At 39.2% G+C, this 26,283-nt stretch overlaps 2 protein-coding genes across 20 annotated transcripts in view; one reads left to right on the forward strand and one right to left on the reverse strand.

Annotated features, from left to right (window-relative positions):
* Positions 1-154: 154 nt before the first annotated feature.
* On the reverse strand, positions 155-5,550 carry kiss2 (kisspeptin 2). The gene is made up of 2 exons (XM_081603664.1): positions 4,351-5,550; positions 155-1,554 (listed from the first exon to the last, which is right to left on the reverse strand). The coding sequence occupies exons 1-2, from the start codon at positions 4,460-4,462 to the stop codon at positions 1,304-1,306; spliced, it is 363 nt and encodes a 120-aa protein (XP_081459790.1). The 5' UTR covers positions 4,463-5,550; the 3' UTR covers positions 155-1,303.
* A 4,672-nt stretch (positions 5,551-10,222) lies between these two features.
* The window catches only part of LOC103459572 (pleckstrin homology domain-containing family A member 5), a 182,558-nt gene continuing 166,497 nt past the window's right edge, over positions 10,223-26,283 (forward strand). For 13 of the 19 annotated variants that reach the window (XR_014085977.1, XR_014085976.1, XM_081603665.1 and 10 more), the window contains exons 1-3: positions 10,254-10,397; positions 10,487-10,563; positions 11,241-11,298. Coding sequence is in view for 12 of the 19 variants with exons in the window: in XM_081603665.1 (XP_081459791.1) it covers positions 10,306-10,397; positions 10,487-10,563; positions 11,241-11,298 (227 nt within the window). In the remaining 7 variants the exon portion in view is untranslated. The other 6 variants (XR_014085978.1, XR_014085979.1, XR_014085980.1 and 3 more) reach the window with 5 other exon arrangements.

The raw sequence follows: 26,283 nt of genomic DNA on the forward strand, positions 1-26,283 counted from the left end.
CTGATCTACATGTTTCAGATGTTCCTCTGTTTCAACAGGGTTTTGCTAAATTCGGATGACTGCAATTTAGCAAAACCCTGTTAATCAGCCATCCGTTGAAATCATGTGCCGAACCAGGGGGCAATGCCTAAAACCTGCAGGGCAGTGAGCCGTGAGGACCGGGGTCAAAAACACGGTTTTATATGACTAACCCCTCTTTCTCACTACCTGACAGACTGACTGGTAGAGTAGCCAAAACTTGTACTCTAGTAAGAGTAGAAGTACTACAATATATTTTTACTCAAGAAAAACTATCCATGAAAGGTCCAAGAAATTAAAAGTAAAAATGAATTTGGTAAAAATGTGACTCGGGCACCGAGTAACTGAACAATCATTTAATATTTCAAAATTACATATCTACCAAAATATACAGATATCTGGAATTTTTTGGGAAAATATAAAATAATTACAAAAGATTTTTTTCAGTTTCTTGAAAATAAAACTTATAAACTAACAAAAGATGCAGATGTCTGGTGAATTTTTGGTTAAAAATTCAGTGAAGTTACTCATAATGGGTAGATGATTCAGAAATGTACTAGTAAGACCGTCAGTACTTCATAATAAAAGTACTCAAAATTAAAAAGTACATCATTGTGAAACTACTCTTAAAGGTAAGTGATTTTCTAAAAAGTGACTCACTATCCAGATGCTGGATGATAACCACCATGCACTGCACTGCCATCTTGTGGACTCTTTGTGGTAGTAGATTGTTGCTTAATATTCAGTTAAATCAGTGCTGGTGTCCCAAGTCCAACACACCAGAGTCAAAGGACTGAATTTCCTCCTCATGCCCTCAAGTTCTACAGAGTCCTGCTAATTACTTAATTATATGACACCATTAATATGGGATGGAAAGGGTCACATGTTTTTCCTCCTTGTGAAGCGGACATCACCAAGGTGGGCAGCTTTATTTTAGGAGGAGCTGTATGATTACCTGTCAGATGAAAAAAAACTTTAGCTTGATTTCCACTTTCCATCACTTTTGATGGCAAATGTCTGTTTAACAGGTTTAACATGGTAAATGTTAGACTATGAATTCAGTCAGTTTTTTATTCCAGCAAACAGCAACATACATCACCTTATGTTTTATCAGCTCCACCTGTACTCGTTTACATACTAGCCTCATGTTAGGTCTGAAAATTAATGTAGATTACAGAATGGTATCAAACTTTCAGTCAAGGAAACATTTTTATTAGAGTTAAGAGTTTTAATTTGTGATTTTCTGACACAAATTCCACAATTTCTTGGCTGAACACACATTTCTTTAGGTGGACACCTCCAGCTCTCGGGAGAAAAGGGACAGCGGTAAAAAGCCTCTTGTTCTGGCTCTTTTCACAGCTCTCCTGAACACATAGTTGTTGTAGCGTTTCCCAAATCGGAGACCAAATGGGTTGTAGTTGAATTTACTGCGGCGGTCGTTGCACAGGAGCTGCTGCTGCTCCTCATCTTGCCTCAGGGAGAGACACAGGTTGGGATCTTCTGCCAGGAAGTCACCTGCATGTCTTCTCCTGAGGGCTGAGAGGAAAGCACACAGTCAGGAAAACACCAAAATAAAAATGACCACCCACACCAGACCCTACATCCTTATGTACTTAAGACTTTGTTTGCATATGAATTTAAATGATTAAATGACATTTTCTTAAATCTTTTAAATAACCAAAGGATCACATACCTAGGTGAAGAATTAAGGTCACCTGGTTGGTCGGTTTTGTCACACCTAGACAGTGTTCACTCTCCTTCAACTTCTTCACATTTTGTAATATCAGTCTTTAAATAATCTTATCCGCTTGAGACAGAAACTTTTCATAAGTACATAAACCAGTTATTGTCTTGTTGACGTGTCCTTATGTGTGTCACATGGGGAACATGTGGATTCAATGTTCCACAGTTCTCGCTGAGGAACATGAAAAGGACTGAGACTTTGAAAAAATGTGACTTTACCTTAAACAAACTGATCAGGAAGCAGAAACATCCTAAGGATGATCAGTGGAGAGAAGATTGACCTGAGTTTGCGAGTAGCAGAGAGTATTTTTTTATACCTGTACCCATAGTGGATACATTGTCAATGCATTTACAAAAATACCTGATAATGGGTTTTTCTGATGGACTACAGTATTTCATATAATTTATTTCACAAACTGTTCTGAGATCAATGAATAGGGCTGAGCAAAATTTAGAAAACGTAGAGGTGTGAATACTTTGAACTGATTTTTTATATGATTTTTTTTCTTCCAACATATGTTTATTAGTGATTTTTCCATTTTAATAAGGACAAACAAACAAAAAATAGGGAGACAGAACAAACTGCCACACCACAGCATTAGCATTACAATACACCGGCTTAAAAAAATAAATAAATAAATAAAAAATAATAATAATAATAATAATAAATAAAGAAAGAAAGAAAGAAAAAAAAACCAGACACATTAATGCAATATATTATGTAAGGCTACATGAAAAAATAGCAGAAATATCAAGACCAGTATAGCGTATAAAGGGATCCCAAATATTATGAAACATACTGTATCATCTCTATTGTGTAGTTTACTAGTTAAAAAGTCCAAAGACACATATTCAAGGACAGTCCGTTGCCATTGTGTTATGGATGGAACCATATCTGTTATCCAGTTCAAGTGGACAGAATGTGAGCATCCTGTACAGATGTTTTTCACAGTTCTTCTCACGGCTGTTGTTTGTCACTCCCAATAACATACATTGGATACACTCAGTGCTAACGGAGAAGATCTTGTCCAACTCTTTCTTTATACTGAACCAGAATTGTTGAATTTTCCTACAGGACCAAAGACAGTGAGTTAGATTACTCACCACTATTTTACATTTGGGGCAAAGCGGAGAAAGTCTGGATTAAATTGATGACGCAGATGTGGAGATATATGGGCCCGATGTAAAATTTTAAGTTGAATAGCTTTAACGTTATTACAAACACTTAAATATTTAGCGTTTTCCCAAACCTCATTGCTGATCTCCATAGCTAGCTCTTTTTCCCATGTCTCCTTTAAGAGAGTCAGTTTTGTAACCCCTAATTCTTCTAATAAACTATAACAGGTCTTAATAGATCTTATAATTTTTGGTTTAAATAGTTGATTTTCACAATCAGAGACATTTTGGTTGCTGAGCAACGATGTGTTCTTCAAAATGAAGTCCCTCACCTGTAAACACCGAAAGAAATCATGTCTGTGAACATTATATTTGGTAATTAACTGATCAAAGGACATCAAGTTTGGTCCGTCCATTAAATCAGAAAGAACAGATATAACTTTTGTTGCCCATACTTGAAAGCCAGAATCAGAAATCCCAGGTAAAAAAAGAGGATTATCACATAATGGAGTGAAGAGAGATGTTAGGCTAGACCTGCCCTCAAGCTTTTGAATTATTTGCCAAGCTTTAACAGTAGATAAGGTGAGAGGATTACTACAACACAATTTTTTTTTTAAAGTTTGTTAAGAAATAGTAAGTTTTTCAGAGGGATGCTTATATTATATTTTAAAGTTCTACCATGGCTGCATGCCCAAGTAAAACTGCCGTTTGTGGTGAGCCACACCAAGATTATTCTTACATCTCTTTTCCTGTCTTATCATTCCATACTCTCCTGATTATATACTCCTTAGAGTTTATTCTTTATCTCATATCTTGTCTCATTTGGTCTGTTTTTAATTGTGCATGTCTTTAAATACAACTGTGCTGTTCTTTTGTCCAGTTCATGTTGGAATTAACAGGACAGTTGTTTTAATCTCATCATTGTGACACTTTCTTCTTTGTCTTTTCTGTCCACTATGGGAAATATAAAGGCATCACCAGTGAGGATAATGTAAAAGCAGTAACTATTGACAAATAGTTGTTTCCCTTTACTGCTCGTCAGAAATATATACTCTCTTTTTATATTTCCTGAGCATTTTGATGTTAGTGGACAGATGTATGTGCCCCTCACTGTCAAAATCTGTCATTTTAATAAAACTAATTCAAATTAGCAATGCAAGTAGATCTGAAAACAAAAGTCACAAAGTCTAGTCACCTGCAAATAAGTATTGGTTATTTCAGGGTAATCACAAGAATCATATGAAAAATGACTAAATTTAAGCTATAATACAATATGAACTCAGATTACATGCAGAAATTCTGTCTTAAATAGAATGTTTATCACAAAGATATGTTCCTGGACATTTAGCAACTTCAAAATCTAAGAATTTAAAGAAGCAAAAATGTGCATCGTAAAAATGTGTGCATGCACAGTTTGTCAAGCTGTAGCTCGATACATCTGTTATAAATGAAATGGATTGTCGGGTAGCCCACCTGTTGCATGAGTTTTCTGTACAGGATCAAGTCCAAATGGATCTGCTCCCACACTCCCATCATCATCTGCAACGAACAGCACGCACACCACAGCGAGGACCACCAGGCGCATCTTTCCACAAGCCAGTCGCTCTCACCGAGTCCAAACTCTAATTTATACCAGTGCAATGGATACTAATGTGTTTTGCGCATTCAACCCAGTTTTGGTGTCTCCACCAGGTGACCTTTTGTTCCTGAAGCTCACAGCCAATCAGAGCGGACCTGTCTGCTGCTGTTGCAAGTACTCGAATGCATCATTCATCAGCTTTTCTTGGAAATGTTGACAACTCACAGCGCTGTTCACTTCATGCTGATGCTGCTGAAATAAGGACATTTTTCTTAAAAAGACAATGTGATTGCTTAAAAACCCATTCTAAAAAAACATTTTCAATTTAACTTTTTTAAAGTCAGTCATACTGGGTTGTAACGTTTTGACCCACATGCAAGAATAACGGAGAACCGAGAATAAGCAAAAGAAGTTTTAATTTAAACTCCAAACAATAATCAGAACCACAGATTCCAAGGAGGAGCGGCAACTGGGGAGGGTCACTAAAGAAGGAAAGAACAGGCGGTGAGTTCAAGGACTGTAGGATGTTAGCAACTTGAAAAAACACAGGAACGATCTTACTTGGGTAGTACTGAGAGTACTGGGATTCACTGGGTTGAGCTCTAAGTGGGGGGTCTTGCTGCAAAACCAGCCGAGGTTCGGAGATGGAAGGTGGACGGTGGACAGGTAAGAACTTCGGCTCACCGGGAGTCAGAGCGAGGGAGGCAGCCAACGAGGAGTTCCAGGTAGGTTTGTTTTTCTGCGGGGGGTGTGAGTGGGAGCTCAGGCACCGAAGGGTAACATCTGACGGCGTCTCGAGGAGAGGAATACACAGGAAACAGCCAGGAGCTTGGAGCTTTGAGTGGTTGGATCCACGATATCACAAGGAGGTATCTGGAAAGGAGGCACACACGAAGAATCACTAGGAGATTCTCAAAGAGATCAACAAGACTTTCACTGATGGCCCGTTGTACCATTACTGGCTAACACTCTGGCAACGAGGTGTTTGCTGCCTCCTACTCTTAAGCTCCTCACAGATGAGACAACCTCCGACAGATGTGTAGAACTCCAGCCGCCTGTCACGCCCACCAGAGATCAACTGTAGGCGGCCCCTGGTGGAAGGAATGAGAAGCAGCAACAAAAACCAGAGTGAAGTTGGCCCCCCCGCCTTCTTCACATCAGACAAAATCGGTGTCAAACGTTTGTGCTGGTTTGTGCAGCCAAAATTTTTGTTTGTGCCGCTATCATTTTAAAGATATAAAGAAATGTTTCTAGAGGTCATCAAAGGTCAACCAGCCCCCCCACCTTCTTCAAATCAGACAAAATGGGTGTCAATCAATCTGGCTACATTTGTGCTGGTTTGTGCAGCAAACATTTTCATTTTAAAGACAGAAAGAAAAATGTTTCTTTATATCTTTAAATATGTTCTCCAGGCGTCATCAGAGGTCAACCACTCCCATGGTCCTGCTTACATTTAAATGATAGCGGCACAAAAGAAAATTTTTGCTGCACGAACCAGCACAAATGTAGCACAAATGTTTGACACCAATTTTGTCTGATTTGAGGAAGGTGGGGCGGCCAACTTCACTCAGGTGACCAACCAAGTTCAACTCAACTGTTGAATGTCACCATTTGATTTGTATTTAGTCTCGTCAGATCTTTTTGTCAGCTTTTTGTAGCTTTCTGTCAGGAAAAAAAGATTCAAATAGTTATGAATGTATAAAGAATAGTCAACAAAATAATATTTTATTTGTGTTTATTTCAAACATGATAGCAATACAAAACTAGGTAATTCCTGAAGAAATTTATATAGGGCCTGCTGAAATGTGCATGTCACTTCAGACCCAACATATGGCTCACAATGCTGAACTTGACCTTTGTAAGTATCAGGAGCATACCTGTGCAACACTGTCATGGTGAACATATTCACCACCAAAGTACAACGACTGGAGCATTTGCCATCCCAGCTACAGTACAAGGGTTGAAGCACATACACATTGAAATTTTGTCTGGGACTGACGACTATAAGTTTCGCACATATTGTTCTCACTCACGGTCCAAAATAAAAAACATACAGACAGTCAGTAATTCTTTATTTCTAAAAAAAATTTCAGCCTTCATACTAAGGATTTTAATTTACACTCAAAAATTCAGAGAAATAATAAGTTTATCTAAGCAAAATATGAATAGTCACAGGAAATATATGTTCTTCCCACAATGCATTGTGAGACCTTTCTCTGCGACTGTTTGTGAAACTACTCACTGCCTCTTTCTGGGACCCGTTGCTATGGTAATTAATTATGTGCACCTGGGCTGACTCTCTCTGTCAGACAGTATGCTGGAGACAGAGTTTCTATACTTGTGAGACACCCAGCGTCATTCTGAAGGACCCTGACAAAAACCAAAAGCCCTAGCAAATTTTTGAAAACATTTTACAGGAGCAGGCCTGTGTATCTATGTCATGACCAACTCTTAGACCAACAGGGCGATATTTGTGCCTGTAGAGTGATCCGAAAAACGTGTGAAGCATATAGTCAAGGGGGGTGAAATGCTAATGTTTGTGCTAATGTTAATGAACTGCCTTGCTCTATCCTGAGCGAAAAAAAGGTTTAAAAAAGCTGAATATTATTGCATCCGCCTACGGCGGTGCACTGACGTGAGAGGAATATGCAGACTTTTATTTTGAAACTTTCAGTAAACTTCATTTTAACTACCACACCAATTCATTGTGTTACAGTAGTTTGTTTAAACCAGTCACATAAAGGCCAAAAGAGTAATGACCTGCTGTGAAAAATGTCAAGGCTTTAGTTAGGAGTTAGTTAGGCTGCAATGAAATATACAGGCTTTTATTTTGAAATTTTCAGTAAGCTTAATTTTAAATGGCCACACTAATCCAATGTGTAACAATGGTTGGGTTAAACCAGTGATATAATGCCCAGAAAATTCTGCCCTGCCTGTAGTTATAACATTCTGTTCACCCTCCTTCTGTAGTAACTCAGAGTTCCACCATTATGTAGTTCTTAACTGCCAGCTCAGCCTCCTCTATAATAACTGAGTGTTCCGCCATGTTTAGAACTACAGAGACTTTCTAGTCCAAACCAGCAGCTCTACTTTCTATATATTCTGTTGCTATAGCGATTAAGTCTCTGCCAACTGCTGCGAGTGTGTGTGTGTGTGTGTGTGTGTGTATGTGTGTTTGTGTGTGAGACTTTAACTTTGAGACACCCAGTCAGTTTTAATGGAAATAGCAGTCTGATCGACCTCTTCCCATTCAGGAACCTTAAGGCCGATCCAAAAACCGTTTGAAGCGTATGAGAGGGCTATTTGTCGTCTCCGATAGTCCTGTGATTCATATCTGTAGGTCATTCACAATAATTGCAGTAATGAGAGAAGTATGGTGTGCGCTGAGCTCAGTAATTTTTCAAAACTCTATATAAAAGCTGTTGCCTTGCAGCAAGAAGGTTCTGGGTTCGATTCCCGGCCCCGGTCTTTCTGCATGGAGTCTCCATGTTCTCCCTGTGCATGGTGGGTTTTCTCCGGGTACTCCGGTTTCCTCCCACAGTCCAAAAACATGACTGGCAGGTTAATTGGCCTCTCCAAATTGCCCCTAGGTGTGTGTGTGCATGGTTGTGTGTCCTGTGTGTCTCTGTGTTGCCCTGCGACAGACTGGCGACCTGTCCAGGGTGACCCCACCTCTCGCCCGGAACGTTGGCTGGAGAGGCACCAGCACCCCTCCCGACCCCACTGAGGGAAAAAGGGTGTAAGAAAATGGATGGATGTTTCTTCAAACTCTAAGATTGACAAATTCCTTACTTTTTCTTCATTAATTGTTTTTGACAGTTTCTTCAAGTTATTCACTTTTGCACCAACATCAATTTTTAAAAATGTTTTATCTAGACTTTCATTTAGAGCAGTGGTCTCAAAATACATTACAGCGTCCTGCAATTTTTCAATGTGTCCCTGGGTCTACACATGGTGAAATTGCCTCACTAGCATGCAGTCCAGCTCTAGAGTGCTTTGCTAACGCTAATATTGAAGCAGACTTGTTGAAACATCTAAACGTTCCAAGACACCAGAGGACTGGAGTTTAAGACACTGATCTAGCGTCAACAACTGCACTGATCAACCAAGGTGACAAAAAAAATACTGTGGTATATTTCAAACATACTTACATTTGCGGAAGAACATTTTAAATATACTAAGTATTATACAGTAGTTCAAAAAAACCTGATAATGTATTTTTTACAGTGACATTTAAGTACATATCAATAAACACGATTTGATTTACAAATAATTGGACAGAATTTATTCCCCATGCTAACCAACCATTTCTCTTTCATACATTTTATTTGTTGTTAGCTTTCAGGGCCCTGTGATGGACTGGTGACCTGTCCAGGGTGAACCCTGCCTCTCATCTGATGACTGCTGGAGATGGGCACCACCAGCCCCCCTCAAAACCCTGCAAGGATCAGTGTGTTCAGATCACGAATGGAAAGATTTTAAGGTAGTTTGTCTCTCAAGTTTACACTTAAAACAGCTTCATAATTAATGCAACATAAACTGATTTTATTATATTGCTGACTATTTTTTTCTATTAAAATAAACAGGCAAAGCGAAATGTTTTTCCACCCCAGGCATCCGGTCCCAATCATCAGCTCTAATGATGCCACATACATAGCGAGTCCACAACATTTAAAAATTGTCATACTTTTTTTGTGCTGTTTTTCTGTACTCTTTAAAAATACAAATGCTTTCTCTGTTTAATTGCTCTATTGTTCTTTTTTTGTAGATTTCTGTAAAGTGCGGTGGTCCAGTGAATGGGAATGTTCTGTTGTTGATCCTCACTGTTCTTAGGAAGGAGAAATGTCAGTTTGTCTGGAGTAATACTGGAAAACTGTGACATTGGATTAAAATAAAACTCTGTCCTTGGTGAAATATTTTTCACATTTCCTCTAAAGTGTACCTATTGTTTTATGTGCTAATTTTCATAAGTATGTTATCTGTAAACTTTTCATATATTGACAATTTGTACAATTCTGTGATAGTATATTGGCAATGTACTCTTGAAAAATGTAAAGATATTGAATATACACTTAAAGTGTGTTGTAAATGATCCTTCTTTGTTCTGGTAACCTGATATGTTTGCAGTACTGTAGTGTGTAAGAAGCATGTAATTGTCAAAGTGACAAAGCAGAATAATACACGACATTGATAAGTAACTGAAAAGTGTACTTAATTAGTAATTATAAACCAAAAGTGTAATTGGAGCATACAGTGATCACACTATTCATATATAAAATATATAACGCTCATATAGTTAGAAGACATTTTAAATATATCTTAAATGTAATTTAATTACAAAAATAGTAGACTTAAGATATAATAATCAAGCACGTTTATATTACATGAAAAGCCATATTTAAAGTATACAAAGTATAACTTTAGTTGTTCCAGAAAACTACGTGTTGGTACAGTTAGTACACTTCAAAATGTGTTTTTCTACAATTTAATTAGCTATTAAAATACACTAAGTATAAAATTAGTTGTTCCAAAATGACACACTTCAAATATACTGATGGCTTCAAGTCTGCTAACATTGAACATACTAGGACCTGCTGACTGTTTTTCTCTCCCCCGTTTTTTTACAACTGTATTTTCAGGTTAAACCTCAATATGGCTTCATGACTGATCTGATCTAAAAACAGTGTCAGCAACAGTGAAGCTCCAGAAATGACACAACATTTGAGTGAGTCTATCAACTTTTGAAGATTCTCTGCGCTGCGCGTTCCTGGAGCTCTAAAGTGTGCGTGGGTTTGCCAGAGCGCGCTTGTCGCGGGTACGCGCACCTCCAGTGGAGCTCTCAGCTAGACATGGCGGCGGATCCAAAGCCGGACTGGCTCTGCTGTCTTCCCTCTTCTTGGAGTTATGGAGTGACTCGGGATGGACGCATATTCTTCATTAAGTAAATATGACGCAGACAATCGGGCACGTGTCATTTCCTCACTTGTCCTATTGTTGGCTTCATCGCTTCACATTTTTTCCTCCCACCAGCGAAGAAGCAAAGAGTACAACCTGGCTGCATCCTGTTACTGGAGAGGCTGTGATCACAGGCCACAGGAAAACTCCAGGTAAATCACCCGGGAATGGCTTCATTTCCCTCTGCACGCGCGCAAGGTTGTCTCGGAGTTGTGTTGGAAAGAAAAGGGCGACAAGTTGCGCAAAGATCCGTGGAGACGAAGGAAGGGGCGAGGGGGGGGCGAGGGGGGCGAGGGGGGGTCTTTCTCTGCAGCAGAGCAACAACCTCCTCTGCTAAACAAAACCACACACACACACACACACACACACACACACACACACACACACACACACACACACACACACGGTCGGTTCCTCCACCTGGACAGTTCGACAGACTTCTTAAAACTTCCGTCACGTAGCCATGGACATCGGTATGAGCCGATGTTTGGACCCGATCCCCGCAGTGACATTTCAGTTGCGGGTCCCGCAGAAGAGAGCTGATGAATCTGAAGCCTTTTCATAGATCTGCACATCTGATCGGTGAAAATCACATCCTGACGTCACCATTTCCCTGTAGCCCGATCACAATGTTTGCATCGCCAGCTCCACCGGCCCGTCCTCCCTGTCCCTCTGGGTCACCATGAGGAATGAAGGTGTTGAACCTTCAGAGGGACAGATGGCTTTATAATGATGCACAAGCCCAATATGTGGTCCAGACGCTATATTGTTATGAGAAGAGTCCAACACTCATGTTCCTTCTGTCCTGTCTGTGGCTTTGTGTCCTCAGATTTACCAACAGGATGGGAGGAAGGATACACGTTTGAGGGAGCTCGCTGCTTCATCAAGTGAGTAGGAATGTCTGTGGATGAGAGGAGACTCTCCTCTCTGCTCCATGCCTGAACAGGAACATGGCACAGGGATCATAGGACACAGGAAGGGTAATCAGAGGTGGGCAGTTCTGCTCAATCAAGGCCTTTGTCCTGCATGCTTGAAATGTTTCCCTGCGTCAACATCTGATGTAAATAAATGTCATTATCAGGTTTTTACAGAACCTAGAGACAGAGACAAGCTGAGTAGATCGTTGCACCTTGTAAACATATTTATACCCTTTTAACTTTTCAGCATCTGCTGATGGTACAGCCACACAGCTCAGTGGAATTTGTGGGATTTTATTTGGCAGAAAAACTGAAAGTCTGCCATATTTATGAAAAGGGAAGGAATTGATCCATGATTTAGTTTTCATTAATCTTGGTTTTATTAATTTATTTTACCAAAAGACTTGAGAATGAGGTGAGGATTCCAGCAGGACAGAGACTGAAACATGCAGCCAGAGCTGCAATGGAATGGATTCAATCAGGAGACTCCTCTAGATCTGCTGTCCTGCAGGTTTTGAATGGATCCCTGATCCCACAGCTGAATCAAATGATTGAATTACACATTTGGAAAAGGTCTGGTAGAGAGCCATTTATTCCATTCTGGTGTGTTGGAACTAGGTTGCATCCAAAACCTTCAGGACAGTAGATCTAGAGGAACCAGACTGGAGACCCCTGGTTTAGATCAAAGCATGTTCATGTATTAGAATGGGCCAGTCAACCTTCTGGCTTAAATCCAATTTGGGATATGTAGAAAGATTTCAAAGCTGGTGTTCACCATCCTGTCTTGCAAAGTTTGATCTATAATACAAAGATAGGTTCATTGACACAGTTTGCACAGCTAGTAGCTGCTGACTTTTGAATTTGTTTGTCATGAGCCAATGATCCCACCTCTGTTCTTCCCTCTCCAGATATCCAGTATTCAAGAATCATTTTCAGAAGTTGTGCTGCTCTTCTTAACAGCCTTTTCTTGTTTTGGTGCTGAATGTGTGTGTTGGCCCTCTAAGCTCATTTGTGTACATGAACATTCTGTGGACCTGTCTGACAACAGAAAAAGCCCTGCAGCGTTCAGCGCCGTACACACCCTGAGCTGTTCTACACAAGTCTCAGAGTTGGCACTTCGATTTGTGCTTCCCACTTTTCCACGTTGTTTTGCTGCTGTTTCTTGTGTTGTCTGTGGCTGTTTCTCAGAGCAGCAGCTGACACATATGCTCTGCTAATATAGCCACTCTATAAATAACCTCAAAACCACCACTGCTTCCAATGTATGAATGCTGCCTCCTTTGCTTATGTGCTAATGCACATAGATGCTGTTGTCCATTTTAAGGACAAACACATGGGCATGCATGTAAAGACACTGTCCAGGCACAATTCTGCAAAGACATAGTGGCTTCTATGAGTCACAAGCTAGAACTAAGGATGAAGCAGTCCTGTTATGGTGGGAGGCCTGATGGAATACAGGGCAGTAAAAAAAAGAATTGAGGACAGTGGAGGAGCAGAGCCAAAGATCTGCTGTTGCTATCACCTGACATCTATTTCCTTTATTAGAAAAAATATAGGAAGTAAACTTTTACACTATAAACTTATTTTTTTTTAACCTGCACCAAGAACCATTTAAGGAAATGAAATGAAAGCATGCAACATAAAAACTAATGACATAACTGACTGCAAATTCTTCTTCATAAAATGTAAACAAAAATGGAATGGTGTCAGATTTTAGCAGTTGTAGGATTTCTCTTTTTTTCTTTGGTAAAAAACCAGGATCCATTTCTCCCACTAGGGCTAGACAGGAAGTTTTGTTTTGGTTGCATTTACCCAGAATGCCCTGCCCTATTCCGCTTTCTGCGTTTGGAGTGGTCTCTGGTCTGCTTGGCTTTTACATATACATTCAAACTGCACTTTGAATGTATATGTGGTCTGAGTTCCCTTTAATTGAACTCAGACCTAAGTTTGTAGGCGGAGCTGTCTGATGAAGATTTTTTTGGTCTTCAGAGTTTGAAACGGATTCACAAACAAACCAGACTTCCTAGCTAAACGCACTGGAGTTGGATTCAAGTGCTGGTGTGAATACACCCTTAGTTATCCATATAAATATTTACTATGGGAGAACCACAGTGCTGGTTCTGTTGGACCTCAGTGTTGATCAGGACATTTTACTGAATCGACTGCAGACTTGGGTCGGACTCTCCGGTCCAGTGCTCCACTGGCTTGAATCCTACATAAAGAACAGGGATTTCTTTGTTTCAATCGGAAATTCTCATCAGAGAGGTCAAAGGTCACATGTGGGGTTACCCCTATCATAACAATATAATGAAATGTTTTTAAGATTTGTGCAAATTTGTAAAAATGGGAAACTAAGAGTTCACATAATGCTTTGCTGATCCATCTTTGGCAGTAATTCCCAGCTCTCTTCAGTCTCTCCTGATGTCTCCCGGCGGCTCTAAGAGTCCAAACTCCTCCCACTGAGCTCAGAGACCCTCAGAGCAACAGAAATGTTTCTGGATCCTTCCTCACATCTGACCTGACTCTGACATCTACAGATAATTCCTTTGATTTCATGTTTGGTGTTTGACCTCTGACCTGCACTGTCAACAGTGGGACCTTATAGAGACAGGTGTGAATCTTTCCAGATAAAGTTCAACCGACTGAATTGACCACAGATGGATTCCATTTAAACAGTAGAAACATCTCAAGGATGATCAATTACATTTTTGAGATTGAGCCAAATGACTAAAGATAGGTAAGCTAAGTTTGTGGCTTCATATCCAGAAAGACATGATGCTATAATTGCTGCTAACAGTGGTGGAAATTTTGACAAAAGACATTAATACAATTTAAATAAGGCTATGATACAACAAGCAGAAAAAGTGAAGCACAGTGGATACTATCCTGAAGTGCTGCATCTCTCTTTGTCTCGCTCTGGTGGATCATTTTTATGTTGTTGGTTGAATGATAACAGATTTAACACAGATAATAACATAAGTGTTCAGATCAATTGTTTAAAGATCTTTGGCCTAAACCAAATCAACGTTGAATTTGTGCTGTACAGTTTATCCTGTGCAACAAGAAATGACATTTGCAATAAAAAATGTCTTGATTTCTAGATAAATCATCAGATGTGTTAAGTTACAGATTGTATGACTTATAAGATTAAACATGCTTTAACCTTAGAATAACTATGCATCACATGATGATGCTGGTCCTCCTTTAACCTGTGACTCTGGACAGTTCAAGCACTACATGGCCCTCTCTCCTATGAACAGAAATGTTCAGATGTTTTCAAACCGGATAGATTTTGAAAACATTGAGTGAAGAAGTTGCTTCATGCTGTCAGACCACCCACATAAAGAGTATGGAAGAGCTAATGCTGTTATTCACACTGTGAGGATGAATGACTTGGAATCAGACGGCTCTCATACTGATGCTCAGTTCCTCTTGGAAAACTTCCAGACATTTTACTAAATACTAAAGCTTTCAAAACTGAATAAATTATTTGGTACATAACAGAAAGGTGCTGTAGCCATAACACTCGTGTATGCTTTTTATTATTCTTGTGTGGCAGTATGGCAGAAGTAGAACATTACTGTAAAATGGAAGAAAAACTGGTTTCTCAAAAGTGTGGCAACCAGATGTATTCAGTCCCCTTTACAGTAACACCGTACTTAAAATCCACTGCAAAAGATTGTTTTCAGAAGTCAACTAGGTGAATCTAGAGCTGAATCCCTGCTGTTCTTTTTCTGGCCGATGAGGTTTAAGAAAACATTAGAGGAACGCAACATTTATTGTCATGAAATACAAAGTTGATTAGACTAAGACTTAGTCTCTAAGCCAAAAATAATCAGTATATTATTTAAAGATACTCATAGCATACTTGGGGAAGAAGCATTTTTAATCTTCATTTGAAAAAGCAAAAGCAGTGTGAAAAGGTATTTTGCTTTTGAGGCTGATGAACAGAAGGAGCTGGAGAGTCGGGTAGCAAACAATCCTCTGAAAGACCAACTGTTTTAGAAAGGTCTGCAACAGTGAAGCAGTGATCCTGCTGGGCAGCGCCACCTAATGGTGATTAGATATCTGGAACTTACTGATATGATGATGTGTTAAAAATATTAGCATTTAGTTTGAAATGTTATCATTGTGACCACCCTGGTAGACGCGTACTGCTAAAGACCTGCATCTGTGACTGCAGAGAAAGCCAGTTCTACTCAGTATTGACTGATCTGAAAACTTATGCACATCATGAGTTAATGATTTTTCTCTGTGATTTGTTTTGCTAATCATTTATGGTTTTCCTTCTACTTCACACTGAATACAGCTTGGTGTTGGGCCACGACATTAATTCCCAATAAAAGGGCCTGAAGTTTGCAGTTGTGACAAACTACAGATTTGTGAGCAGCTTAGTTTATAGATGTGAGAATATTGATGAGTGTGAACGTATTTGTACCGCACTGTAAAACAATATAACAAAATAAAAAAAATAGAAGAAAAAAAAATCCCATTCTGGCTGTTTTCTGAACCTAATTCAGTTTCTGTCATTCTCCTAATATTTCTGTGGATCAAGATGTTTTAGAAGCCACACAGCTCAGCTTCAGATAGGAGCTGTTTTCCAGCCTGCGCTCATTATGGCACGATGTGGTCAACTTTACTGGTTCATATATGCATGACCAATGAAGAAGTGGGTTCGTTTTGACAGTGCGATTATTTCTACTGACCACAGTATGGCGGCGTTCTACCCAACCCTGCCACTGTTTCTGTGGAGACCCTCCCTGCTCAGTGGGAGGCAGAAGGCTCTCTGCTCTGCTCCTCAAATATCAAATCCCTGCAGGATTCAGTCAGCTGCTTGTTCTCTGACATATCCGTCTGTCTCACCATGGCTTGTGTGTGTGTTCCTGTGTGTTTGTGTGTGCTCTTTTGTTTCCTGGCTGGAGTTGTTTGATGTTTGCTCCATGCTTCACTGAGTATTCCCTGAAGACTTTCCCAGCTCCCCATGTCTAAGAATGTGTCTGTAATTGTGAAAGTGTATGTCCGTGTGTTGGCTTACTTTTCACATAAATCAGTCCAATGAATCAGCGTGTGTGTGCGCGAGCATGTGTGTACGCGTTTGTTTGTAATACCTTGTGGGGACGATTTTCCTGACACATACTACTTTGTGGCGACCAATTGTTCCTTGTTTGGACCGGAGCCTGGTCCCCACAAGGGGAAACTCTGTTTTTGGGTCAGGGGTCAGATTTAGGGCTAAGGTATGAATTGAGTTTTGGTTAGGAATAGGGTTAGGTATGTGATGGTTAGGATTAGGAAAAGGGCAAAGGTAACGTTTAGGCCAGTGTTTCTCAACCTTTTTTGGGCCAGCGGCCCCCCAGCCTTTATCCAGGTCCCTCACCGCCCCCACCAAAGAATTTGTCGGATACTTTGCACTGACCATTATTTTTTATTTTAATTTTTTCCATTTAACTGTTTATTGAAATTTTTCAAATTTGTTTACATATCTGAACATTCCACTTTAAACATCTCACAACACAAAACCTTTGCTTGGGAGCCGATCCTCTATTTGATTTTTGTCCTTTCTGGTATCTAGTTTTTCCTCTATTTGTTCTCAGTCTTTTGAATGTCTTTATGTCTTGAATGTTGTCCACTTCATCCACTTTTCTTCCATTTGTGTTTGCTGAAGTCTCCATCGATGTGTCAGTTTTTCCATAATGTAGATTTCTTCTATTATTCCAGTTCATTGTTCTTGACAAGGGAGGTCTGTCTTTCCCCAATTCCTTGTAATAGCTTTCTTGCAAGCTATTAACATTATCTTTATCAGATACCTGTCTTTCACCCTGACATTGATATTGTTAAAATTGCAAAGATACAGTACCATGCTGCTCATAGGAATATCATAACCCAGAATCATCGTCAGAGTTTCATGCACATTTTTCCAAAATTCCTCCAACATCCCAAGTTTATGCTGCTATATCTATTCTTGACTTTAGGCGTAATGAAAAATCGTAGTAGATTTTTCCATGTGAATTCCTTCCATATCCATGAATTGGTGGATGTCTGATGTGTTTTTCACATATCTAACCAATCATCATCTGAAATTGTCACGTTAAGCTCTGATTCCCATTTTTCTTTTATGTATTTAGTCGAATGTTTATTCATTATCAGTTTTTGATGTAGAGTAGAAATGATTTTAATTTTTGTTCCACTGAGTGAATTTATCACAATTTGAATCGCACCATTCACTTCCACAGAAGGATCCCACCTGATTTCTGTTCTATAATAGTCTCTTAATTGCAGGTACCTGTAAAATTCATGTTTATCCAAGTTATACTTATCCTTCATTTTTTGAAAACTCTCAAGCTCCCCATCATTCTGAAGTGTGTACCATCCTGTGACCCCCTTGTTCATACATCGTTTAAACCCTTTATCATATATTGCTGGTTTGAAATCGCCATCATATTCTACCCATCTGAGCACTTTCATTTCTTTTTTTATCCTGTATTTTTTAAATTTTCTCAACCATAAATCCAGTGTAAACATTGTGATTGGGTCCATGTATTTCTTGATTTTTATACCCATCTTCATCCCCAATAACACTTTGAATTGGGTATCCTCCAAACTCTTTTTCTATATCTTTCCACTTAGCTATATAGTCTGGTGCGCACCAGCATATAATATGCCTGAGTTGGGCTGCACAGAAGTACTGTCTTAAATTTGGGAGACCCATACCCCCCTTATCTTTCAGTAGTTGAAGAGTTTCATATTTAACTCTAGGTTTTTTGCCAGCCCAAATGAATCTTGATATCATCTTGTCCCAGATCGCAAATTGGTTTTGAGGGACCTCTATTGGTAATGCCTGAAACAAATATAATAGTTTTGCTTGCACATTCATTTTAATAATATCAATTCTTGAATTCAGATCTAAAGGCAAAATAGTCCATCTATCTATATCATTTTGTATTTCTTGGCTTATTTTATCATAATTTGCTTTGTACAGCAAAGATAACCCTTTAGTAATGTTAACCCCTAGATATTTAATTTTCTTCATGTTCCATTTGATGGGAAATAACTCCTGTATTTCTTTCGTTGGGATGTAATTGAGTGCTAGGATTTGTGTTTTGGTGACATTAATTTTATATCCCGAAAGATAACCATATTTTCTAAAAAGATTCATCAACTCTGGTAGAGATTCATTTGGCTGTTCAATAAAAGTTACTACATCGTCTGCAAAAAGCCCTATTTTGTGTTCCTCTCCATTTATTATAACTCCCTTAATTTAATCGTCTCGTCGTACTGCTTGTGCCAGAGGCTCTATAAAGAGGGCGAACAGTGTAGGTGATAGAGAGCACCCCTGTCTGGTTGATCTTTGTATGTTGAATTTATCGGCCAGGCTTCCATTTACTTTGAGTCTCGCTGTGGGGTGTTGATATGTGTTTATACACTGTATTGATTTATTACTGAATCCAAATCGTTCTAACGTTTTATATAGAAAATCCCAATTTACCAAATCAAATGCTTTTTCTGCATCAACACTTACTAGTATAGTACTTTGTTTTTTCTGCTGTGCTTGATCTACTATATGTAACACTCTTCTAATATTATCGTGTGTCGTGTGTTTGACGTCCTCTCATAAAACCTGTTTGATCTTCCTCTATCAATTCTGTTACAAAGGTATTTAATCTATTAGAAATAATGGATGTGTATATCTTGTAATCTACATTTAATAATGAGATTGGTCTATAATTGCTGCAGTGTTCCTGATCTCTTCCTTGTTTTGGTATGACTGAGATGATGGCTTCACTCCATGACGGAGGTATTTTGTTATTAAGAGTCCAATTGAAAGAAGCTCTAAGTATCGGTGCCAACTCTTCTCTAAAAGTCTTATACCACTCTGCCGGGTATCCATCACTGCCTGGCGATTTATTATTTTTTAATGTATTTATTGCCTCTTTTACTTCCTTTATTGTGATTGCTGCTGTCAGTGTCTCATTTTGTAATTTGCCAATTGTTGGTAAATCTAATGCATTTAAAAAGGTTCTCATTTCTTCCTCGTGCAAATTCAGGCTGTGTAAACAGTTTCTCATAATATTCTTGAAAAATGCCCTCTATTTCCTCTGGATTATCTGTTAGTTCACCTGTGTAGGGGTTTCTAATTTTATATATCGCATTAAGCATTTCTTGTTTGCGTATCCGTTTAGCTAACAGTTTCGCTGCCCTTGAACCTGCTTTGTAGTAATTCTGTTTCAGAAATGTGTGTTTTTTTTTCAATCTCTCCGGTCAGTATGTCGTTTATTTTGTTTCTTACCATCTTGGTTTCTTAATATACCTTTGGGTCTTTTGTTCTATTTCCCTAAGTCTCTCTGTATTCGCCCTGTATGTCTGTAATTTAATTCTTTTATCATGCGCAGTTTCAGCTATTGGCTTTCCCCTGATGACAGCCTTCATTGCATCCCATAATATTATCGGATCTACAGTTCCGTTATTATTTTCTTCATTATATTGTTTTATTTCTGCTTTATCTTTTCTCTCAGGTGTTCACTATTCAATATTCCCACGTTCAGTCTCCATGCCATATTTCGTTTCCTGTTACTTAAACAAATCTTTAAATAAATTGGATTATGGTCAGAAACATCTGCCACCCCTATCAGCCGAATAATGCGTAAAGTCTTTTTCTAATGGATGTAGGCTTCTCCATATATCTGTCATTCCCATTTCTTCTAATGAGACTTTTATAAATTTTGATATATTCATTTTAGTTTTTTTGTAACTCGTGTCCATGTTATGGTTTAGGACTACGTTTAAATCACCTCCACAAATTAGAATTCCTTCTGTTTTTACTGCTATTAAATTAAATAGGTCCTTGAAGAAGTTTTTGTTCCTTTCTGGGGGTGCATATTCATTTACCAAGGTTATTGATTCATTTTCTATTCTTCCTTTTAATATTATGTATCTTCCTTCTTTATCTTTTAATTCCTTTTTGTAATTGAATTGTATTGTGTTCAAAATTAATATTGCAACTCGTCTCCTACGCCCCTCTTTATATGAACTGTAGTATAAATTCCTGTAGCCATATTTCTTTAATTTTTCATGTTCTGTTTTGGGTAAATGGGTCTCTTGTAGGAATATAATTTGTACTTTTTCTTTTTTCAGTTTTGTCATCACCGTTTCTTTTTTACTCAATACATTCAAACCATTCACATTCAGTGACATTATCTTGATATCAGCCATAACTATGGTTTACCAGTCCCTGCAAATATGCTCCCAAGCAACTCAAAACAAAACCAGCATGAACTTTTGCTAACCAAACATAAACCAAAATCCAGATGGACTTTCAAACATGGGGTATCCCTCTTCCCCAGGTCCCTGTTGGTGGGTGGAGAGGAAATCCTCACCTCTACTGAGGGCCCCTCCCTAGATCTAGTACTACTCCCATCCTGTGAGGTACCACTCCATCTAGACATGTCCAACTTCAGTCTCTCACCCTCACTCAGTCAGTTTTAATGAAATGTTATAAAATACATGATAATATTTTAAAAAGCCTGCATAATTTTAAGCATTCTCTCTGCTAGTCTCTTCTTCTGTCAGTCACTTTATCCACAACATAATATGGTAAAATACCAAGTTTGATAACGTGGTCTGTTTTTTCCGTGTCCATACCTCTTTCCCCGCAGTTTCAACTTTCTCTGAAAACAAAACATTTTAGGATTTCCATTGGAAGCTTCGTAGTTTTTCTCTCACTTATTGTGCCGCATCTCGTTCCTGTTCTTTCCCCTTTACTCGCTGCCACCCCGCGGCTCCTCGCTGTCTTTCCGCTGCCACCCCGCGGCTCCTCCTGGCTCAGCAACAGCGTAGCCCCTTTCCTTCATGTCTTGCGCTGCTGTCCTGGCACTGTCGTATGTCTTTGTTCGTTTTCTGCCAGGCTTTCTTCAAGATAATTTCTTTGGTCTCGAATTGTAGAAAGTTAATTATGACTGACCTCGGTGCTGCATTTGGGTTCGGTTTTGGGTTGAGGGCTCGGTGGGCTCGTTGAATCTGGAGATTCATCCCCTCCGGAAGTTCGAGTTCCTTTTTAAAAAGTTGCTCCAGAAATGCCACTGTGGATCTCCCTTCTACATTTTCTGGTAAGCCTAAGATTCGGATATCGTTTCTCCTTGATCTCCCTTCGAGATCGGTTAGTTTTTCCTGCATTCGTTGTGTTTGTTCCACCATCTTCGTTAGCACCTCGTTAGCATCCGTCTTCCACTCCTCCACCTCCGCTATACGCGTCTGTGCCTCGCTTATGCTCCCTTGCTGTGCCTGTAGCTCCCAATCATTCTCGGACAGCCTACGGTCTATTTCTTGTCGAAGATTCGTTATTTCTTCCTTCAATTCTTTCTTCAGTTCATCTTTGAATGTGGCTAGCTCCTTGCACAACTCTTGTTTAAGGACTTTAATATCACTTCTAATAGCTGTGAGCCCATTTCGCAGCGTTTCCGTGTCCTCGTGTTCCTCCATTTTCTCCGTTGGGACTTTTCCGTGTTCGCTAGTTTGTGTTCAGAGATTTCTTCTGTTACAGGCAGCTCTTCGGTTCCTCTTTGCTTTTTATAGTTTTTCCGGCTTCTTTTCTTGCTTAACCCACTCATGCCTTAGTTTTATCTATCGAGTTCCAATTTAGTTGTGGGCATTTTTAACCCGACTCTGGTGAGCTAACTTGCTACGCTCCTACCTCCTCCGCCATCTTCTCGGGAATCCACTGACCATTATTTTATTATTAATATTACTATCACTATTGTAGATGTTTTGATTTTTATGCTTGTTTCTGTATTTATCATCAAAACATTTTTCCCAGAGAATAAAAAAGTCATGGGAATAGAAACAATTTTCACAGGTGTCTATAAAAAATGTAATGAACATTCAAGTTAAAATCGGTAGGCCTAACAGCAGCCAATCAGAGTGGAAAAATATTCTTATTTTGTGCCATTTTCTAGTTGTTAAATCTTCCACAAAATGACCAGATAAAAGATGAACAACATGCCAATTTAAACTCTGAACTATTTGCAAAACGACTGAGCTCTGCAACATAAAAACATGGATAGAACTGTAACTACATTAATCATAGATCTTCTTCTCTTCAGTGTTTGTCAGTTTCTGGTGGTGCAGCTCTGTGCTGCCTTCAGGAAAATGGGACATCAGAGAATCATCCATAAAATTTCACCAACATGGCATTTATTGTTCAAACCAGAGCTTTCAGTGGAAAAACTAAAGTTCCAGGTCCTTTTAATGCCAAACAAATATGAGACAGAAACATGGATTATATCTTTATATAGACCTGTCTATTGATTATAGATTAATAGTTTTACTGGACAGAAATTACAAAGAACAAATCTGGTTTTTAATCAAATCCTAATGAGTCAAATTGAAAGTGTCATGGAGTCATCAGCCTCATGACATTAACACTGACATGAAAAATAATATTGAAGGAATAATAAATCTAATTAAAAACATAAATAAGTGATCAACAGACTGCCAACCTGTCCAGGGTGAACCCCGCCTCTCGCCCGAAATATGGGCTGGAGATAGGCACCAGCAACCCTCCCGATCACAATATGGAACAAGGGTGTTCAGAAAATGGATGGATGAATAAGTGATCAGTTCTTTACTGTTATGGTCTGTAAGATATATTTATTCTCAGTACTAGATGTGGTCTCAAACAAACCCATGGCACTTCAACAATATTATTTTACCTTTTATCTGGAAATAGTGTCTGTTTATTCTTGCCATACAGTCTCTGTATTAATTATTGCTTGAAAGGTCTTGCCATACCAGTTTATTCCTCTGTATTTACTTTAGTTTCTTAGTTTATTCTTGCATTTTGTTCTTCATTCATTTCCATTTAGTTTCCTTTGATTAGTATTATCCTCTCTTGGTTTATTGCTAGGCTGCACAGTGGTGCAGTTGGTAGAGCTGTTGCCTTGCAGCACGAAGGTTCTGGGTTTGATTCCCGGCCCCGGTCTTTCTGCATGGAGTCTCCATGTTCTCCCTGTGCATGGTGGGTTTTCTCCGGGTACTCCGGTTTCCTCCCACAGTCCAAAAACATGACTAGAGGTTAATTGGCCTCTCCAAATTGCCCCTAGGTGTTAGTGTGTGTATGTATGGTTGTGTGTCCTGTGTGTCTCTGTGTTGCCCTGCGACAGACTGGCGACCTGTCCAGGGTGACCCCGCCTCTCGCCCGGAACGTTAGCTGGAGATGGGCACCAGCAACCCTCCCGACCCCACTGAGGGACAAGGGTGAAAGAAAATGGATGGATGGATGGATGGTTTATTGCTATGTCCCCTTTAGTTTCTTTCCTGTTGCTACATTTATTTTATTGTTTGTTGACCATCAGTAATCTTCACTCATCACCTGCTGCGCCTCCTAATCATCATGTGTTTCACATCATGTGTTGATTTTTCACTGTTTAGCGTCGGATTCTGTTTTTATGCCATAATTCACATCTACTTCATCGCTCCGTTTTATGTCCCGCTTCTCCTGTTTCAGAGTTTTGCGCGTCGTTTTTTTTTTAACCCCCTAAGGTGCAGGGCGGTCGGGAAGCGTATCGATGGGGAAAAGGCAGACTGACATAAACCTTTTAAAACAACGGAAACAATTTCTGCATTCTGATTATTAAAATTTAAAAGTGCTGTGTTGTTCTATCACCCCGTTTCATACCGGACCACTTACAGCTCCGTGTTAACGCTATAAAATGAACGCTCTCTGTGGTGGTATCACCCATGGAGGGATTTCTTTATGTCTTTATTTAAATGGGTTCATTTTTCAGAGGGATACAAAGTGAGGGTATTGTGATTTTAGTAATTATATGTTTATAAGAGCAATTTTCTGTTGTCCTTCCATGAAAGCGGGCAGCTTTGAAACGGAAATAAAACACTTTTTAATATAAGTTGCTGCTTTGACATGATCAAAGAACTGCCTAAACATATGTACAAAAATACCAGACAAAGTGAATCTCAGCAACGTCATCAGCCGGTGTGTAGCATTGCAGGAGCGGAGCTGAGCCAAGAAGCTACAAACACTGAATAGAAGAAGAGCTGCCATCGATACAGTTGCAGCCAAGCATGATTTAATGTTACACAATACAGTTTTACCAAGTTGCTCAAAGTCTAAACTGGTCTTGTTTGCATATAAGGTGTAAAGTTTACCTTCGACCAAACGCCCCCCAAAGGCATCCCAGCGCCCCCTTTTTGTAAAAATGTCCGCCAGCGCCCCCTGCCGTCCTCTGAACGCCCCCTTGGGGGCGGTACCGCCCACGTTGAGAACCGCTAGTTTAGGCTGTAGAAATTAATAGAGTCCATGGAAAGTCCCCACAAAGATAGCCACGCAAACATGTGTGTGTGCCTTTTTGCAGTGCGCTTTCAACTTGACCTGTCCTCTGAATTTGCTTCTGTTTGGCTTTTCTCAGTGATTGTGGATTCCTGTGATGGATCAGAACTTTTACCTTGTTATTCTTAAATTCTACCTCTGCATGTGTCATTTGTCTCTCTATTTGTATGTGTCAGATTTAACAATGGTCATTCTCATTTCTTCTGCTCTTCTTGATTATAGATACTTCAGCTGAATGTGAATCACGTTCAAAATTTCTAAAATGCTGGACTCACTTATTTTTCACATTAGAAGACCAGGTCCTGCAGCATCTCCTGGAATTTGTGCAATTTCTCTGAGCATTGCATATTTCTCACACACTCGCACACGCACACACACACACACACACACACACACACACACACACACACACACACACACACACACACACACACACACACACACACACACACACACACACAGATGCTCATCAGCTGATGCCTATGCAGAATGAGGCGTCTGTTCATGTGAGACCTCCACTGTCTGGGTTTGGCTCCTCCACTAATTTTGGAATTTTAGCTTTCATACACAACAAAAAATGCTGCTAATGCTGCTAATCAAATGCAACAAGTTTAACCACCTCTTATAGCAGGAAAAAAGGTTTGTCTTGCACACAGCTTGGAGAATCAGCTTCAGAATGGCTACGTAACCATTTCTGATTTATTTAAAGTATAAAATATTATTTACAAGTGCAAATAATTGTCAATTGTCCCAGTAGGTGATGTCCAAAACAAGATGCTACAGAGCTCAGTTAGCATTTAAGGACCTGGTCCCTCTTGTATAAAGCTGCATACACATAGAAAATGTGGGGCACCATATTTTACACACAAGTCGGTATATGTAAAAATTAACGTGGTGTTAAAGTTTGTGGAAACATACACACTTTTTATCCACCGTGAAAATGCGCAGCAGCCACAAACTTTTTCTGTGGACAATAACAAACTACAAATCGCCAAAACTCACTGAAGTACACTGAAGCATGACTCAATTCACTGTTATTTAACCCGAAGTGCATCGAACTCGAGGCTTTTCTTGATTTTTTGTTGCAGTCTGAACATAGCCTTAGCTTGCAGATAAAAGTTACATTAGCTAAGCTAATTTTGCTAGTTCAGCAGTAAGAATGACAGAAATGTTACTAATTTAAGGGAATTGTATTATTTTTAATATTATTATTGTTGTAATAACTCCAGCATAACTATTGCTGCCAAATTTTATAAGGCCTCACCTTACTCACTATGGCATCCTGTGAGGTACAAACTAAACTGAAACATCTCATTGAGAACTGCAAATATGAAGTCAGAACAAAATATTTACAAACAACACAGTGTTAATCAAAACAAACATCTATAAATAGCCTCCACAATTTATTTTAAATCATTTACACAATTCATTTTGAATAATTCATTCATAATAATTAATTGTAATTTACAGTCCTTTACAAAGTCCAAAGGAGGAAAAATGCTACTGTCCTTTGTAGAGGTTAATACAGGTCATTCATACACAGAATGGTGCAAATTGGATGATGCAAATATTGGACGTGGATTAGGAGTGATCATAGCGAGTTAGACTCTGTGGAATTT

This window comes from Poecilia reticulata, chromosome 23 (genome assembly GCF_904066995.2).
Source record: "Poecilia reticulata chromosome 23, P_reticulata-male-v2, whole genome shotgun sequence".
NCBI classification, from domain to species: domain Eukaryota; kingdom Metazoa; phylum Chordata; class Actinopteri; order Cyprinodontiformes; family Poeciliidae; genus Poecilia; species Poecilia reticulata.

Excerpts from the sequence above, each read along its gene's own strand:
- kiss2 (XM_081603664.1), bottom strand. The coding sequence starts at position 4,462 with ATGCGCCTGGTGGTCCTCGCTGTGGTGTGCGTGCTGTTCGTTGCAGAT. Across the intron at positions 1,555-4,350 it reads ACAGAAAACTCATGCAACAG|CCCTCAGGAGAAGACATGCA; the intron begins GTGGGCTACCCG and ends CTTTCCTCTCAG.